Source organism: Plectropomus leopardus, chromosome 4 (assembly GCF_026936395.1).
Source record: "Plectropomus leopardus strain MGB_pleo_1.0 chromosome 4, ASM2693639v1, whole genome shotgun sequence".
Taxonomy (NCBI): Eukaryota; Metazoa; Chordata; class Actinopteri; order Perciformes; family Serranidae; genus Plectropomus; species Plectropomus leopardus.
Window position 1 is genome coordinate 24,967,312 of NC_142179.1, and position 18,227 is coordinate 24,985,538.

Here is an 18,227-nt window from a genome sequence, read left to right on the forward strand (position 1 = left end):
ACCACACTGGCTGCCATCACAGAAAAGAGAACAGTGTGAAAAGGCCCACTGATGTCGACAAAGACACTCCAGTCAGCCCTGGATCCAACTGTGCTGAGCACTGAGGTGATGAAACACTGCTGATGCAGGTGCACAGTGCCAGCCAATCCGGGGCGGGACTTTCTAACAAAACCGTACAGTATTGTCGTCACTGAAGAGCAGCCACTGGCCTTATGTAAGGGACAGACCCCACTGGGATAAATGCGCTCATTGTCTTTTTGTCTGTGTTTGTATAGGGCATGCAAATTTTCGGTTTGAAGATATGCAAAATATGAGTGTCTAAGAATACACAGTCCCATTAGAAGAAGAAGCCTGTGTGAAACAGGTTTGCAGGTATCACTTGGGGCAATGCAGAAACTGAGTCTCTATATGTTCTATTTAATTTTGACTTCAGAGCATACAAAAGTGTATAATTCTTTTTCATTTCTATCACAACTTCTGTCCCTTATCTTCCTCCCAGACAAAAACTTTTAAAGAAGCAGATTATTTTTCAATTTCCTACCTTCCCTCTTGGAGAGTATACATTCCCCTGTCCTCATCAACCAACCAGATATCATATATTCCCTGGGTCTCCATGCAGTTTTACATTTATAGACGTGATTATGAATACTTTTGTTTGGTTGGTTTAGTAATCGAAGTGAGAAGTATTTTCATAAAACAAGTGTGTAATTACTTATCCGTTTGCCTGTGGTTTTCTCTCAGCGCCACAATCAATTACTCTGTCCTCAGAAATGATAAATAATGAGGAAAGCTTGCGGCTAAACAGATTTCAGAGAGCAAATCCAATATTTCACCTTGGAGAGAATGGAGGAAATAGCTGAAGCAAAATAGATGCAGTAATGAGTCCCCTGTTGTATCTTAATATGTCTAGGTACACTGTACTGCAATCCCTGCTTTACCAGGGCAGTTGTGCTCTTGCCAGGCTAAAAATGAGCATCTACGCTTTGATTATTATCTTGTTTGATTGTTAGTTAGCAGGGCTTCTCAAAACTACTGAGCATACTATGTGGGCTATGCCAATAAAATTTGGATAGTTTGAGCCCATTTAGAAGGTACTTTATGTTTCATAACTGCTGAACTGGATTCTGCATATTCATGCTATCACAGGTTTTTCTAAAACTTTGCAGCTTTGAACCACAATTGTCATTCAGCCTTTACCAAATTTGGTTCATAACACATTAGTATAACAATCTTCTCATTTGTAATGTTGCTTACTTTTTTTATTATTATAAGTGGTTGCTTAATTAATGAAGGTCTATTTGACAAGAATGGAGCTGCAGCTAAATGACTGCAAATACTGTATTAATGCTGATCAAAGGCATAGGTTTTGTTTAAACATTGTTGGCGCGACATGTGAAACAGGGGGTTTGGGGATCCTCCGCTGGAAAATTTTAGCATCACTTAATGTGCTGCATTCTGGTAAAAAATTTCTGGTAAAAAAAAACTACTCTCATGTTTTTAACAGGAAACAAATGTACGTGTTCTAAATATTGATAGAAACATGTCCTCTGCACCCTCCCTGAAATCTACACCTGTGAATTTGTTTGTATTTGATGGCATTTAATAACACTTAGGTGGCACTATGGCAACAGCATAAATCAAAATGGCAGTGGTTATGAGTCTCACTTGAAAGTTTTTTTCTTGGACAAAACAATAAAAAAAAAGCATGATTTTAAATAATTACAAATATTTCGGTGCAGATATCAAATCCAAATGCAACTTTTTATCATTAAAATAACAATTTTTGGATTCTGCAGACTTGGCGGGAGAATGCGTTTTTCTGAATGCCTTTTACATGAATATGCACTTAAATCAGACAAGGCAGTTTGCCATCATTTCTAAAAACTCCAAAGTAATCAAAGCCTGCAATTGTTTTATATTCATTCTGGTACTCTCTCCTTCTTTCAATATATATCAAACAAGTGCATTTTCAAAAACAAGTGATACACTGCTGATTTCAAGCTAAGGGGATTATACATAAAGCGTGTCTTTTTTGTATCTCCCAGTTATAAAACAAAGCAAGATACATCAGCCAAAAGGAAAGGAAAATGTGCTGTCTTCAGTGTTTGTAGATTGCTTCTGGCAAAAAAAAGAAAAAAAAACATATATAAGAGAACATCCTCCGGAAATTTCTGTCAGAACTGGATGAAAGAAAACGATTGAATTTTCAAGTGACTGTAGCCTGTAGCTCTGGCAATGGACAGGCGCCGTCCCTGTGTCCAATCACACCTATTGTGTAACTTGGTTCTCTGCACTGCATTAACCAGTGTATCTGTGTTTTATAATAAGATCTGCATTGATTAGTGATACCATGACGGTAATAACCAGTAAATTAAACAGCAGGCTATAGCTCCCCTGCTGAGTGGTGGGCAGTTTAATTAGTAAACCAAAGAGGAAATCAAACTGAAAGCTAAATCAATAGCTGCAGAAAAAAATGTGGGGTAATACCCTGAGAGTATATGGTTTCCTCACAAGCTCACAACAACCGTTGTATGTCACAAGACAGATCAAACAATAAGCACTCAATTCATTGAAAGGCCAAGGACAGACGACTGTTGGACTGCCAGCGAGGAAAGATCGACACAGGCTCAGACCGCTAAATTGTTATTCATCCCAAAGGTAGCCCAGTTTCTCCCTGTCTAGAATAAATATCTCCACCCGTGTGATGAACTGTTGAAGTGTTTTGTTAAGATCAAAATGGTGATACCTGAAGAGATGGAGGCCAAGCGGAATGCGTCGGGGTGCCGGTTTGGCGCTACAGGTTCATACGGGGATGAATCATCCATGTCTCCACCTGAAACAACATGACAAAAATGCAAGATTACTCAAGACTATGACATTACCGTCCAAGAAGAGCAGAGCATTTGAACATTTCCAAATAAAACAGTAATGCATTCCTGCTCCAGTAACCTGAAAGAACACAAAAACAGAATTCAGTTCATGGTTCCTGATGGAAACGCTGTAATAAATAAGCTTTTCATGAATGTTTTGGATTTCAACTTAACAGTCTACTGTATTCATAGCCACTATTGGACTGGCTGACCAACAACTGACTCCCACTATGAGCGGTTATTTATTTTTTCATCTGGATTTCCTTTTGGAGGATTTGTTCCTGCTGTGGTTTGATTTGAGGGAGCAACTCAAGGACCAAAGCGTGAGCAATGCATCTTTCCTGCTAACAATGTGTCGCCAGTTTGTTAAAAAAAAAAAAATTAAAATCAAATTAGCACTCAACTGACTGAGTCGCTCCCATGTGCCGGCTCCTCTGTAGGCCCTAATCCTGCATTTAAAATTCATAGCCATTCGGTGTGATTGAGACAAACCCTCCAGTGTGTAATAGCTTTGCATTCTGATCCCAACAGAAACACAGTGAGGGTGTTGTGAGGAAGGTTTGGGGGCCCGCTGCTACAAATGAGAAAGTCTGAAACCTGTTGGAACAAGACTGAGCTGCTGAGACGAACAATCAGTAGAGCCAATCAATAGATATAGTACATTTTGTTTATCAACATCCTCCTCAAACCCTTTCTGAAAGGACAAGGCAAACTGATAACACATTGTCTTGTATAATAGGTACGGCTGTTGTTGAAGGTCAGTTGTGTGTATGCATGTGTTTACCAGTGCAGATTGTCAAGGGGTGAGAATAGGGATCAGCGAGTTCACCAGTATCTGTCGATTCAGCTGACTATTATCTGTGTCCGTAGATGCACTTGAAGTAGTTTGGGTTTTAATTTGAAAGTGGGTGCAGCTTTAACTGGAAATGGGTGGGGCCAAACCAGAAGTTATTTTAAACCTGATATTGATATGGCTTGATCAGAAGTTGCTACATTTACCATTTCTTCTGAAACTTTTTACAGAGTGATTTTAGGATTGAACTTTAGATCACTTTGGATAATTTTAGATCATAAGAGTAAGAGATTATCATAGCTACACAAAAGAGGATTGTCCTTTTATCAGCAAAAGAATGCATATTGACACATTTTACTCTAATGATACTTTTACCTGTAAAAAGTACATTAACTCTACTGGATACTTTACAGGACAGCCAAAATAAAAAAATACCATAGATTATCCATAGATTAGATTAACCATAGATTAGTATATGTTTAATATTCAAACTTCATAAACACGTGGATGACAGTACACTTAATAAACAATATTTTGACATTTTTAAAATTAAGTGGGTAAGTGCAGTGGTGTAAAGGTAGTTGATGAGCTGTTACTACTAGGTAGATGCGTATGTTACCAAGAAGGAAATGGGTACATTCATGTATATATTCTGATGGTTTTTTGGCTGATAAATGTGTATACTATAAACAACCAGAAAAAAATAGTGGGTATACCCGTATATCCTCCTCTAATCCACTGGGTAATAGAACTTAAGTCCTTTTTTTTGGCACAAATAGTTCAGGTTGTTGCACTGTTCGTAGTCTTCCTGCAAAAAGTAACCCATGTATTTTGCAAGGTTATGATCATATGACCAGTGCACTGATAGGAGTAAAAAAAAAAAAAAAAACATGATCCCAAGTAGTCGATGAAGGAAGCAGGTTAGGATGGTGGGTGAGTCACAAAAAACAGGACTTTTCCCAGGAGACTGGTGTTAGGAAAAGTTTTAACTTGGGAACTTTGAGTCATTTTAAGGTCCGTTCTCACCATGTTTTGTTTCCTAAACTTAACCACAGTAACTTTACTTCCCTAAAAATTAATGTTAAGTTATGGAGGTTAGGTTTAGACAATAATAGTTACTATGGTTAGGTTTAGGAAAATAAGCATTGGTGTCTTTAGGCTTAGGCATGTAAAGTCAGGGTGGTTAGGTTAAGGAAAAGAAACATGGTGAGGATGTACCTTAAACCACCCAACGTGCACACGGTTCCAAACATGCTTCATCAGAGGAAACTCTGGATCTACCACCCCAACCTGCCTCCTTACAGCACTGCTTTGCTTCTTGTTTACTCCTGTCAGTGCATTGGTCACATGACTGCAGCCTTTCAAAATACTTGGATATGTTATATGTATGTTATAATCCAATATGTATGAATTTGGGTGCTTTAGTTGTTGGAAAAAAATGTATAGTTTTGAGAGGAGCGTGTTGTTGTTTATCATATGAACTGTTGTATGAGTATACATTGAATAGTTCAGTGTGTTCAGTGTTAAGGCTTTTGGCATTTTGCATCAAACTCTGGATTAGTTTAGAATGTAATTTACAAGTACCCTTTTGGCAGTAGAAAGAGCACTTTAATTTGACTAATTTTCCCACAAACTGTCACGTACGCCCCTCTGGTTCTCACACTTTGCAGTACAGTGTTATTCATATCTATTCAAGTCCTGTGAACATATATCGTCATCAAATAAAGGTAAGAAATCAGGGGAAAAAGGCCATGATAACATCAGATATGTGCTGATAATTTACTTAAGGATGTATTTCTGATGTATGAATTTGTCCATTGAAATAACAGGATGACATGTACACTGTCACATGGTAAAAGGAGATAATTATGGGAAAAAGGAATTACTAAAAGGATTTTTTTTTTCGTAATTTGTCCACAGAGAAAAGAAAACCAACCTCAGACTTGTGTACATCTGCAGAGTCATTGTTCATCTCCCTTCTCCATCAATATTGACAATCATAACAAGATGGAGCAGCTCAGCTGGCCATTCTCTGAGCAGATATAGCTATTGACATCTGGCACAGTTGAGGGTTGTATGGGTTTTGGGAAAGAGAAAAGACCCGAGACACAAAAGAGAGAAAAAATGACGGACAAAGACAGAGAAAATCGCAGAAGGGGAGAAGAGTAGCACATTAAGGGTGACAGACATTTATAGAAAATTACCTAAATCCTCCATGCTTTAGAGCAAATTATGTGGCTTTCTTGTCTGTCTTTTTTGTGTGTTGAAAAATATGTAGGCACATGAGTTCATGCAGAAGTGTATGTCTTTTTTTTCTCCAGTTGCTGTCACACACATCTCCATCCATCTTAGTCTTTACATCTCTGTTAATACAGAGGAACTGAAGTAGCTGCCCGACTCAGTATGTCTAATTACAACAATTACCTCCTGAAGCGTTAGTGCTTTAAAGCCTTTCAGAAGCTCAGGAGAAGCCTTTCAAGACGACCACTTTCTCAGTGAAGAACCACCTTAACCCACCTCCCATTTCTTTGTCAGCTGTAGACACAGTTATTGTGTATTTCAGAAAAAGGGACAAATATTCCACAGAGAAGTGCAATGCTTCTTCCACTACACCCAGAACACTTTGTGCCATTCAGAGCAAAATGGAAATAAAAACAGCCTATCTTTTGCCAAAAGCAAAACATCTTGTTATGAGGTTGCTGAGCATTTTGTTCAGGCAGCCTCTTACAGTGCAGGGAAGCTTCGCTGCACAATCAGCTTGGGATCAAACAGCGTTAAGACACATTACATTTGTACAGTGTGCACTGTGGTGATCCTATAAAACAATAATGTCAAACCTCATCAGTAGCTGTAGTAAATGAATATTAAAAGCTTATTTACATGGATGTTACAAGCCGTGCTGAATAATAAAATTGCAAAACACACTATAATCACACACACCCTTAGGATGTAGAAAACCCCCACAGTGGGAAACGTACTTTTTTTTAAAAAAAAGAAAAAAATGTGGTCCTTGACAGTCATCCTGGACCCAATTATGCATTCATAATAGAAAATTCTTCCCAGCTGTTTAGTGATAAGATGTTTTTAGCCACAGGGCAACAACTTATTGCTGTAATTAAGCCTCCGTTTGACTTCATTTGCTCTGACAGTATGGAGCAAGACCAGCACGGCTCAGACAGACATGCATGCCTTTCCCTTGTTGCGGCATGAGAGGAATACTGCTTTTAAGTGGATTCACAGCCCTCCCCTTTGCCATAAGGGGCTTGATGAAGCCGTTCGGCGCTATCACTCATCCTTTTCATATGCATTATCAATGAAGCTAAACTCCTGAGGTGATGGAAACCGTCCTATGGATTTTCTAGCAACTTTCTTGGCAAAGCGTTTATGGCTGGAAGCAAAGTCAATTTTAATAACTGTCATTCACCTTGTTTTGTTTTTTAAAGGTGCTCCATGCTGATTGTGTTCTTGTTTATTAATATTGATTTTATATTGTTCCCTATTTTTTGCTACAGGCAATTTAAGAAAAGACCAAATAGTAATCATACATATTACCTCTTATTTAAATAATAGCATATAGCACAACTGCTTGGGTTCTTGTATTAATCACATACAAAGAAAGCTTAATACGGACTGAGCTGCCTGGAGCACAGCCAGAGTTCCTCTGCAGAGACCTGCTGGTTATTGCGCACACTCGGCTGGTGACAAAAGGTGACCGAGCCTTTGCTGTCAGAGCTCCCAAAGTTTGCAAATGAGCTGTCATTTGAGATCAAGCTAGCCAGAACACTTTGCTCTTTAAAGCACTTCTGAAATCACACTCATATTCTATAGAGATGTATCAGAGGAAGTACACTGGAATATGGGAGTTCACATTTTTATTGCATTAGGGAAAATGCATTAATCTCTCCTCTCAACTTCATCCCATAATGTGCCCATTTCAACAAAGAAAAGATAAAGTGATACCACAGATGCATCTTTCTTCAGATTGTGTTTAACAGGACACAAGTTGAAGCACAAATTCAGTTAACGGCTCGGCGTTTGAAGTGATATTGACACTTTAAACTCAATTCCAAACCATACAAATAGAATATTGGATTAGCTCAGAATAATATTTCAAGTCACAATTCCAATCCTGTGTGGCATGGTGGGCAAACACAGCTGAGAAAATGAGCTGTGAAATTTCCAAGCCATCCCTTTGGCTATGCGAATGTAACGTTAATGTGAATAGTTACACACTTGCTTCCCTAAATCAGCATTTTAATACCTGGTGGCAGGTAGTAAATGTTGAATATGGTGTAAATCCTGCAAAACTTCTGTAAAAATGGCTATCATCTTTATGGCATAGCAGCATATTGGGGAGAACATTAAAAACAGGCAGCAGCAGAGTATGCCAATATATCAGCCTCTCCTCACCATTTTATATCAATATGAGAGTGACTAAAAAACCCCATCATTTTGGATGTTGTAAATTAGCTTAAACAGCTGATATTAAACAACTTAAATATTTACAGTAAACATAATTAGTGCTGCAGTATTGATAACAGAGGAATAACGACCCAAATGATTCATTTAAATATATAAAACATTTGGCTTTGAAAAACTTGGCTGACTTATTTCAACAAGCAGCTATTTCAATTAATGATGCAGAGAGTGACAAACAGAGAGGCAGCGCGAGAGAGAGAGAGAGCGAAAGAGAAGTACCCATGCTGTGATGACAGCCGCCGGGCCTAGTAGTTGACTTCTGCGACGCGCTTTCATTCAGCACTGCTGTGAACCTTCCTGCCAGGAGTGAGTCTTAATGCCCACATCATGACAGTATTCACTGAGCAGAATGGGCCGTCACTCACTCTCCCCTCTCTGATAGAGAGCCTGAGAACTCACTCTGCTATAAAAGGCTAATCTAAACCCTGCTACCTGGGCCCTCATTTCAGCCACACTGTCACACTCCATACAGCCTCGTAGTGAATGGGAGTCATCTCGGGCACTTCACCTTACAGCCTTGAAAATCATTAGATAGATTTACGAGGACAAACAGCGCCTTTTTTGTCATCATATTTCACTGATCCTTTTTACATTTTGGGATGAAAGATGAGAATAAGGAGGGATAAAAAGGACGATGGGGGGAAGCCCTGAAAGACCTTATTGATCACATCCAGAAGCTATCGACAGGTTCCTTTCTCTGATGATAAAGTAGCCACCTAGCGAGTGCCGGCTGGGTCTCTAGCGTTGGGAGGGGGGAAGCAGAGAGGACATATTCAGCATGCAGGAGCCTGCTTCCCCTATCCCCTGACATGCGGGGCAGGCTGGAAAAATGTTCTGCTTATGACAGTGGATGGCTAAGGTAATGGCCGGTGACTGCTACCATTGCTCATAGTAATGATGGTTTCACCCAGGAATACTGTGTACCTTTGTAACTCCCCCTCCTCTATGGCTTCCCCCCATGACTCTCTTTTTTTCCTCTCGCTCTTTCATTCCTTGCTTTTCCCCGTCTCTCTCTTAAATTCTCTTTCCGCACCTTAACATCATTTATCTCTCATCCTCTCCTCACCTCCTGTCCTCACCCCCTGTCCTCTCGTTCACTCCTTCCATTTCTCTTCCTTCCTGCCTATCATGATGTGTGCAGCATTCATACATTGTCCATTTCATTTAACTTCCCACAGCATCACGGGGCCCAACTTGTAGCATTAGCATGACGTGGTGACATATTCTGAGCGCGACCTTTAAGACGATGACATTCATAAACGTGGAGAAAATAAATCATTTTACAAAACTGTCTCTCATGTGCATGTAAAGATAGAGTCCTCTCTCACTATGAACTGGTGCAGACTGGTGTGGAGAACTGGTGGCGCTCCCCTTTCTCTCACTGCACTGAAAGTTGGCTCAACTAATTAAACTGCTCTGAAAGGTCCTCACAAAAGATCTCAGTTTCCTACTTTGAGACCCAGGCTGTGGTTTCATAGCTGGGGCTATGAAATAATGTATGTCAGAGGTGTGGAACTTATCGTTTAAATTACTAATTCTACTGCAATCCTGCAGGGCTATATCCACACAAGGCCCAGGGCACAATTGAAAGAGAACCGTAGCCGCCTATACAATATCCCTGTGTGTAGCAGCCAATGTTTCTTTCTTAGTAATTACTTCTCTTATAGATTCAAACTGCTAGACCTCATTGCTTCACACCAACACCCATTCAGAGCAGAAACCACCCATTATCCATTAAGGACGGCTGCACTGATGCACTGAAATCAGCTGCCATTTTCCGTTACAAAACACAATTAACAGGTCACCGTTTGCACCATTTCTGATGGTTCAAAGGCTGGCATTATGATACCCTTTAGCTTGGGGGTTTAGAGCCAATCAGGGCATTACAGTTTAGCCTAAAGGCAGGGAATAACAGTATAGGGATCAAGAAGGAGCTCTAACACCACAACCTGGCTGGCTCAAATTAACACCTGTATATCACAAAATTTAAAAGTGCTGCAGAGATGTAGCTGCCACCACCTGCCGAAAAGTGCTGGTATTTTAAGAAGTCACATCAAACGACACTCTGTTAAAGTACTGAGTCACGTTGTTGTCACACTCTGTGCTGTAAAGTGTGTTTTCTCAGCAGTGATGTACTATTTCCTCTCGCTAATTGTCAACTTTGAAACACCTTTCAAACACTGAGGCCTCTCGCAGGACTTGCGTAACTGGAGACACTCATGCTGCTCCTGAGTGTGTGGATCTTGTTTGCTATAACTAATGTAATTTATAGTTACATCTCACGGATACAGGGCACACTGCAGTTTGAGGGCCTTTCTGCCAGGGCTTTGTATGGAGAGTCTAGTTTGACTTGGCTTTAGATTGATTACTTTGCAGTCTTTGGGTAGACTCTTCAGTTTGCCTTCAAATAAGTATGACAATTTCAGTTGAAGAAGAGGTAAGAGAGGTGCATGCACCCCTCAGTTCAGCACAATGGTTTAAAGCCTGTGCATGAATAATATCTACTCTAATTTGAAATTCATTTTGAGACCACAGAACTGTACCCATTGATGTCATCACCTGAGTGGGGGAACAAGTAATGCTGGTGATTGGCTGATGGTGTTGTGGTTTAGCAATGATTAGCACACATCTCACATACAAGGTGACATCCCCCCGTCCTTCATCGTTTTGAGCCATTGTTTCGTGTCCTTACCTTCACTACAATTGAAAAATTTGAATACAAATTAGATAAAACCCTTTCAAAATTGCAATCAAAACACACTGGAACTATCTGCTTGTTTTATTCTCTGTTGAATTTGAAAATTAAAGTAATAACCCTCTTTTTAGCCAGAATTTTACTTTTAATTTATGGTCTCAAACTGTGGTCTGCTGTTTGAGACCATAAATTAAAAGTAAAAACAAACACCATAAGTGGGTAGTTTAAACATGTTATAATGTTTTCAGCCATGTTTGTGGTGACGAAAAGGTATTTTAAAAACACACTTGGACATTTCCAGCCATGTTTGTGGCAACAAAACTGGAGTATTTTGACAAAAACAATGGAAATGATGTTTTCTTAACCCTAGTCAAGTGTTTTTATGCCTCAAACTAACCACACTAGAAGCTGTTTGGTCATCAAAAAATAGGTATTTTTAATGATTCATTGGCACATTTTCAACCATATTTGTGACTGAAAAAATTTATGTATTTTACTGACCCAGTCGGGATATATCCAGTTGCATTTGGGAAACAAAACTGGGTATTTTTTAATGAAACGTTGGGGATTTCCAGCTGTTTTTGTGGCGACAAAAAAACAGGTATTTTTAATGACACGTCAGGACATTTCCAGCCATGTTTGAGGCAACCAAACTGGGAATTTTGCAAAAACATGACCTTTTCCGCTGTTTTTGGGCTTAAAACTTAACACATACAGTATTACCCACATGCATTGTTACAACATAAAGTTGAAATATGTATGTGTATATATATGTTGTTATATATTATGTTATATGTTTTGTATACATATACAAAAACATATCTGTGGTTTGCAGACATGTACAATTCCAACATTTATTCTTTCGATTGGCTTGGCATCATCTTGGAGGCAACTTGCAGGCCCTCATGTAAAATACTATGACAAGGGACTCACTTGTGTAGTCTATATGTAATATTATTGTAACTATCATTATTATTTTCCATACAAAAACAAGAATAATTTCAATTTTTTAAAAATCTGACAAACTCATGAGTTATTGGTTAATATTTAGTTCTTACTTTTGCTTTACCTTACGGTGCTGATGCAACCATTGTGTAGCTGAATGACATAAACCTCAGTGGAAAGAGACAGAGCTGAGGCAGCAAAGTAATGAATGTGGAGAAGCAGATCTTTCCAAGGTTGTTTTGAATCTCTGAAAGACCGATATTCTTCACATTATTTAAAGCATAGGCTTCCAGCTAATTCACATGGTGGGCACATCTATGTACTGTGGTCTTTTAGTTGACAAAGTCCTTTTGATCCCCCCCCCAAAAAAGATCTGGAGATGAAGAATGTGGTGATGTGCACATTTCAAATGCAATCATATCTTATTCAAGTATAAACCTCTCTGGCTCAGGGGCGATCTTTCCATCATTCACACATAAAGAATGATGAATGTGCGTTCAGATTATGACAAAGTCTGAATTCCAACCAAGTTAAAGAAGAGCTCACGGTTCCAAAAAACTGCACTGTGAATTTTTTTGACTGAATATAAACATTTCACTATTGTGAATGTTGGAAAAATATTATTTATAAGGTATTGTACAGTTCATGGCGTCCATATTCAAAAGAGGTATGTTTCTTTCTTATTTAAGAATAAAACTACAAAGTCATCAACATTAAGGAAAACAGGACTTTATTACTGGAGACCTAATAATAGATATAGTTTGATAGGGTTGCAACTAATAATTACTTTCTTTATTGATGAATCTGCCCATTATTTTCTTGATTTATTAGTTAATCATCTTATCAATAAAATGACAGAAAATAGTGAAAAATGCCCTGTGTAATTTCCAAGAGCACAAAGTGACGACTTCAAATAGTAGATCTTATCTAACCAGTAGTCCAAAAATCCAAAGCAACTGAGTTTATTTTTATGTATGGCTAGAAAAAGCATAAAATTTCCACATTTAAGAAGCACAAATGTTTGGTTTTGTAGTTTTTTTCACTGAAAAATTACTAAAACAAATATGTGAGTCTCAAAATTCCTGCAATATAATTTTCTGTCTCCAGACTAATCATCTAATTATTGCTGCTCTTACCTCAACTGTTTTTTTTTTTGTTTTTGTTTTTTTTAATATTTCACGATCATGAAGCCTGAAAAAAAGAACATAAAAGCCCTTTATCATTCTGAAGTTATTAAAATTTAAGACAGTTGATGAACTTCATGATTATTCATGTTTACAGGTGTATTTTTTATAGAACTGTTTACTACATCCCCTTGGTTCTGTATTGAAAAATAAAGGATATTAGTGTATGCCCTAAATAAGGTAGTGAGGTAACCTTGCCTGGGGCTGTGGATCTGTGTGCTGTTTGCGTAGAGCTGATCTGGGAGTAGGGCATTGTTTCAAACCCCAGTCCATCCCCATGGTCGACATCAGCTTTCTCTTCATAGACACAATGGTTTAGCCCTCAAGCTTACAGGCCAACGTCCTGCCCCTGATCAACATGGGTCATAAGAAACAGCCCAACTTTTAGCTGGAGCCTGATTTCTAGATGGCTTTCTACTCTTTGTAATGGCCTTAGGTTGTAGTAAAGGGGATATCTGTGCAAAGTGGCTCAATTTGTTTGTCCTAAAGGCACCAGACCTTACTTTTCATGTGGAGCTTATCACATTAGTAGAAAATGACACAGGTCTTTAACAATCCCTGCCCTCTTTGGTCTGTCAGTTAGTCATCCTTGTCCTTTCACCTTCTCTAGCTCTACTCTTCTTTTAATCCCTAGTACCTTGCTTTTCTTATCTTTCTCTCACATGCTCTTGCACTCTTCCTCTCTCCACATTACCATACGTAAAATAAGACTTTCAAAGCTACATTACATGCAATCTAACCCCACAACTACGTCGAAACCTTCCTTATTTGTCCACAAATGATTTTTAAAGTGGTTTAGCACCATTTCGAGAGGGTGTGTGGGGATTTGGCCCTTCGTGTTTGTTTCCAGAGATGGATGTTGTACATAGATTGTTTCCAGTTAACAAAAGCCTGCTTGACTGCACAATGGATCGTGATTAGATTAAAGCTGCACTATAAGAGCTTTTCGTTTGTGTTAAAGCCAGTTTTATCTCCGAGGGCGACGGGGCCAGAACAGGACGGTGCTGAGAGGCGTTTGCTCGAAAAGAGACACGTGCCCCATGAAGGGTATGCTGCAGGCACAGGAGGTCTCTATCCTTGACAGGCAGACAACTTGCATGATGCATTCAAACACAAACACTTTGACTGATGCGCCTGTTTGTTGGTTGAGAGGAGAAAGAGAGTGAGGAGGGCAAAAAAAGGGAGAACAGAAAGATCATTACAAAGGGGAAAGAGTTTGAAAAGGAGAGAAAGACAGGGAGGCAGACAGAAGGCCTGGGGAGCATCCATGTCATTACATTTCCCTTGAACTCATGTCAGGGACCCTCTGCTGCCATCAGTCTGATGAAGTGTAGCTGGTGCTATGAGCAGTCAGCCCGGCGAATCACTTCACGGATCACAACACAAAAGCCCAGTATGCTCAGAGCTCGGAGACTTTGCAACGTTTCCACCATTACCCCACGTGTCAAAACAGCTGAGCACATTATGTCCTCCATGTTTACGTGGCATGACACTTGATATCAGTCACAGAGACTTCGGCCATGTGTGCAAGCATGGAGAAATGTCACTCTCGGGTTACGGCCCCCCTTTAGCCTGATCCCAGGGGCACGGCATCTCTAGCAGCTCCAATCAGTCGGATATGTTTTCATGTGAAACACTGCGACCCTTTTGGATGGACAGTGTCGGTTCAGGAGGCTGCTTTATGCCCTCTAAATGCATTGCAATGTAACAACCAGAAGGTTTCAATGTTACAACAAGAGTGCTATTTTACGTCCTGCACAAGTGGACACATAAGGGCCACTGAGCTATACGATTGTAACCTAATTACATAGTGATGTGGAACACTTTAGGTGAAAACCAATAAGTCTACCATAACAGGTCTACCTAATGTAATCCCATTATGGCTCCATTATCTTCGAGAGGGTGAGGAAAGTAGGAAAGCATATATTTTTCATCAGGGGCTTCTGGGTATCACAATAAGAGGGCATCAGGGAATAGAGCATCAACAAGGGTGTGGTTAACATCCCTCTTGTCTTTTCCCGGAGAGCACACTGAGATCAGAACCTTCATTTCAAGTAAATGTTCTAATGCTTAATGATACATGGTGTCATACACATCTTTATCAACAGAGGTGTGATGCACATCCACAGACTGTCTACTACAGAAATGTTGCAATGCATTGCATCGTTGTACATGACCATAAGGCTTATGGAGAGCCCTCCTATGTAGCAAAACCACAGTACACAGTGTAAGCTTAACTCACTGCCACAGAGGGAATACAGAAAGAAACAAATGACACTGGAGCTCCAGGTCGGTCATAATAAACTGACTGGATGGTAAAAGTGTGAAAGAAGCAAGTGCTTATTTCCCATCTGTAAATTTGTAGTTTTAAAAAGAAACTGCAAGACTTAAAGAGGTGTATAACGGGATCTGAAATTGCCACGCAGTTGAACATGATGTGATATGAATTTTGTGAGACAGAGAATCGTAAAACCGTCTGCCTCCTACCTTCAGTGAGTCCCATGTGGATGGTCCAGTAGTTCTGCAGACACTGCAGCTCCTTCTTCATGCCCCTCTTGCAGCGGCAGTCATACAGAGGACTAACCAGCAGCACTTCCAAAGCAGCCTGGCACTCCCTGTTGTTGTCCAGCATGGCTTCCTTCTCTTTGCCCACAAGGCACTGGCGCATCACCCGGTACCGAGAGCTGCAGTAAGGGTTCTGGTTGCACATGTCACTTGCCTGGATGCAGTCCACCCATTCTGGCTGAGCTCCGGGCCCAGACCCGGTGCCCGCAGATCCCGGAGAACCATTGGCCAAGGATACAGACGAAGCTGAGGGACCATCCCAGGAACTCACTGCCTCATCTAGGTGTGAACAAGGGGACAGAGATGGGTGTGACAAGAGACAAGGGGGCTCAGAAATTGCAGATTAATGTGCAAGGGATTTTGTGCTTATATATGTGTGTATGTGAGTGTGTGCAAGTGCAAGCACATATCATAAACCTGCTCTCATTTCTGTTTTGTTGATGTGAGACCTGTAAACAGGTTTGATGGCCTATGACATGCCCATTCATGCCAAGGCATATTTAAGCAAGACAGTCACATTCTTCACGGTTCACATGAGTCTCTTCTCAGGGTCTCATTATGTCTCATTTAATTAATATTCTGTGATTTACCTCTGCTTATCTGTGCCCACTTTAGTGCATCTAAAGCCTCCAAAACAAGTTAGACTGCGGCTTTCAGTTTCCTATTAAATGTAATTAAAGGACGACTTGATCACTGAAGTGTATCTAATTATCTCACCTTAAAAAAATGTGAACTTCGCTTAATTCACATCTAGGTAACCAGAAAATTACAGCTTACGACGAGTAAACAGCAATCCACAGAGCAGAGACTCAGGTGTTTGACAGGAGTCAAGATTCAAACGCGCCTTAAGATAAACACACACACACGCACGCACACACACAGCGGAGTACAGACTGTTTTGGTGAAATGACAAGAGAGACCCCTTGTGGTTATGTGCAGCATTGAGCTCAGAGAGGAGGGGAGACTGCATCAGTATCAGAGAGCAACGAGTACAAGAGGAGTAACATGAAGTTGACTGTGAAAATATTTGGTCAGTCAGATGATTTTGACCGAAGCACTGGCGTTTGTGGACCACTCATAATGATAATTGTGTTAACGATGCCGATGTTGATGATGATGAGGAGGAGGAGGAGGAGGAGAAGGAGAATGATGGTGATGTTTTTTTTATATTCATCCAAACACAACTGTGTAACTGCAAAGACCTCGGAGATTTTTCCTCCACCGAAGCTGGTACAATAATAAGCTTTTATATTCCATCTACTGCATCTGGTTGCTCAGTGGATCCAATATTATGAATTCACTCACACATTCCAACTTCGGTTTGAAGCTGGCTTACAATAAAACATAATGTAATCAAACCCTTCTGCTATAACATGAACGCCCATTAACGTTTTATAATAAAAAATAAAAAATTAGAATAAACCTTGTGCGTCAAACTCCTGTATGAGAAAAGTGGACATATACCAAACAATGCCCCCTGATCGTATTTACTAATGTAAGATTTTATCTAAAACATTTCAAAATTGTACATATTTTGCGCACAATTGTACACGTTATTTTCCATTTTTCACTTCTCACCTAGGAGCAGGAGAAAGATGTGGACGCACATCCACACAGTGACAGACTTCATGTTGGACTCAGCGGCAGGAGAGATGAGTTAAGGTCCAATACGACTAATATTTCCACCTTGTGAAAGGTTAATTCCCCTCTCCGGATCCTTGACCCAGGCGTGGGATAAAATCTATATCCTCATTAAAGACGCACCTCCGAAAAAAATCCTCGACTCCCAATAATAATCCACGATTTTGTTTATTTTGAATAACACACTAACCACGACACATGGAAAAAAAAATCCTCCTATGTAGAAAAAATAAAAAAAGCAAATGCCAATCAATCAATCAGTCAATCCATGAAAGCAGTTTCTCATGGTCCGTCTGCGCTGCGTTCATACCGACAAACTACTGAGACTTGATCTCTCCGCATTATAAGGGCACAGACTGCCCGCTCCAATTGCCCCTTGGAGACAAATTGTCCCTAAAACATTCCTCAAACTGGCGTCAAATGACCTATAAGCTATGCCAATATCTCTGACGAAGTAGAGGAACTCGTCTGAAAGTGCTACAAAACGCTGACTGGATTGTTTTCCTCCCTTCTCACCACTGGCTCCCTCAAAAAGCTGTGCGCTCCTCTGGAGGGAGTGAACGCTCCTTTTGCACTGACTGCATGTGTGTCGAGGCATCACGGCACTTTATAAAGAGGAGAGTTTCTGCGAGCCAGCAGAGGGCGCTGCCGAGGGGGGTGCTCTTATTGGAAAACGTGGGACTCGGTCACAGCGCGGCCCCCAATAGTAAATGTGACCCTATAGAAAAATTACCACGACACAGCTGTAATCTTCCCGCAGGGAGCTTGTGGGGGAAGATGCACCTGTGGTACTCAGCAGTGAAATTACAGTGACCTCACTTGGCCTGTGTAGTGTTTCCTCGATCTCCTGGGGGTATTGCCACAGGATTTTCTGTGAAAGCCTATACATTTTGGGAAACAATTTCTGTGATTCATGTTTAATATCCTTCTCACACGATTACTATCTCTTTCATAAGGGAGTCTTTACAGTCTTGTAAAGAGAGATAAGGCCACAACTGCAACACATCAAGGCAGAAATTGGGAAGCAATAATAAGTGTGTTGGCTACTTGCACTC

General features: G+C 40.2%; 1 protein-coding gene across 1 annotated transcript in view; it reads right to left on the bottom strand.

The window, feature by feature from the left end:
* Nucleotides 1-17,753, bottom strand: part of LOC121944971 (GDNF family receptor alpha-2-like) — a 55,211-nt gene extending 37,458 nt beyond the window's left edge. Inside the window, exons 1-3 of the mRNA XM_042488953.2 lie at nt 17,110-17,753; nt 15,454-15,810; nt 2,747-2,833 (exon numbers count right to left, since the gene is read on the bottom strand). Coding sequence (XP_042344887.1) covers nt 2,747-2,833; nt 15,454-15,810; nt 17,110-17,161 — 496 coding nt within the window. The 5' untranslated portion in view covers nt 17,162-17,753. The remainder of the gene's footprint in view (nt 1-2,746; nt 2,834-15,453; nt 15,811-17,109) is intronic.
* Nucleotides 17,754-18,227: the final 474 nt, after the last annotated feature.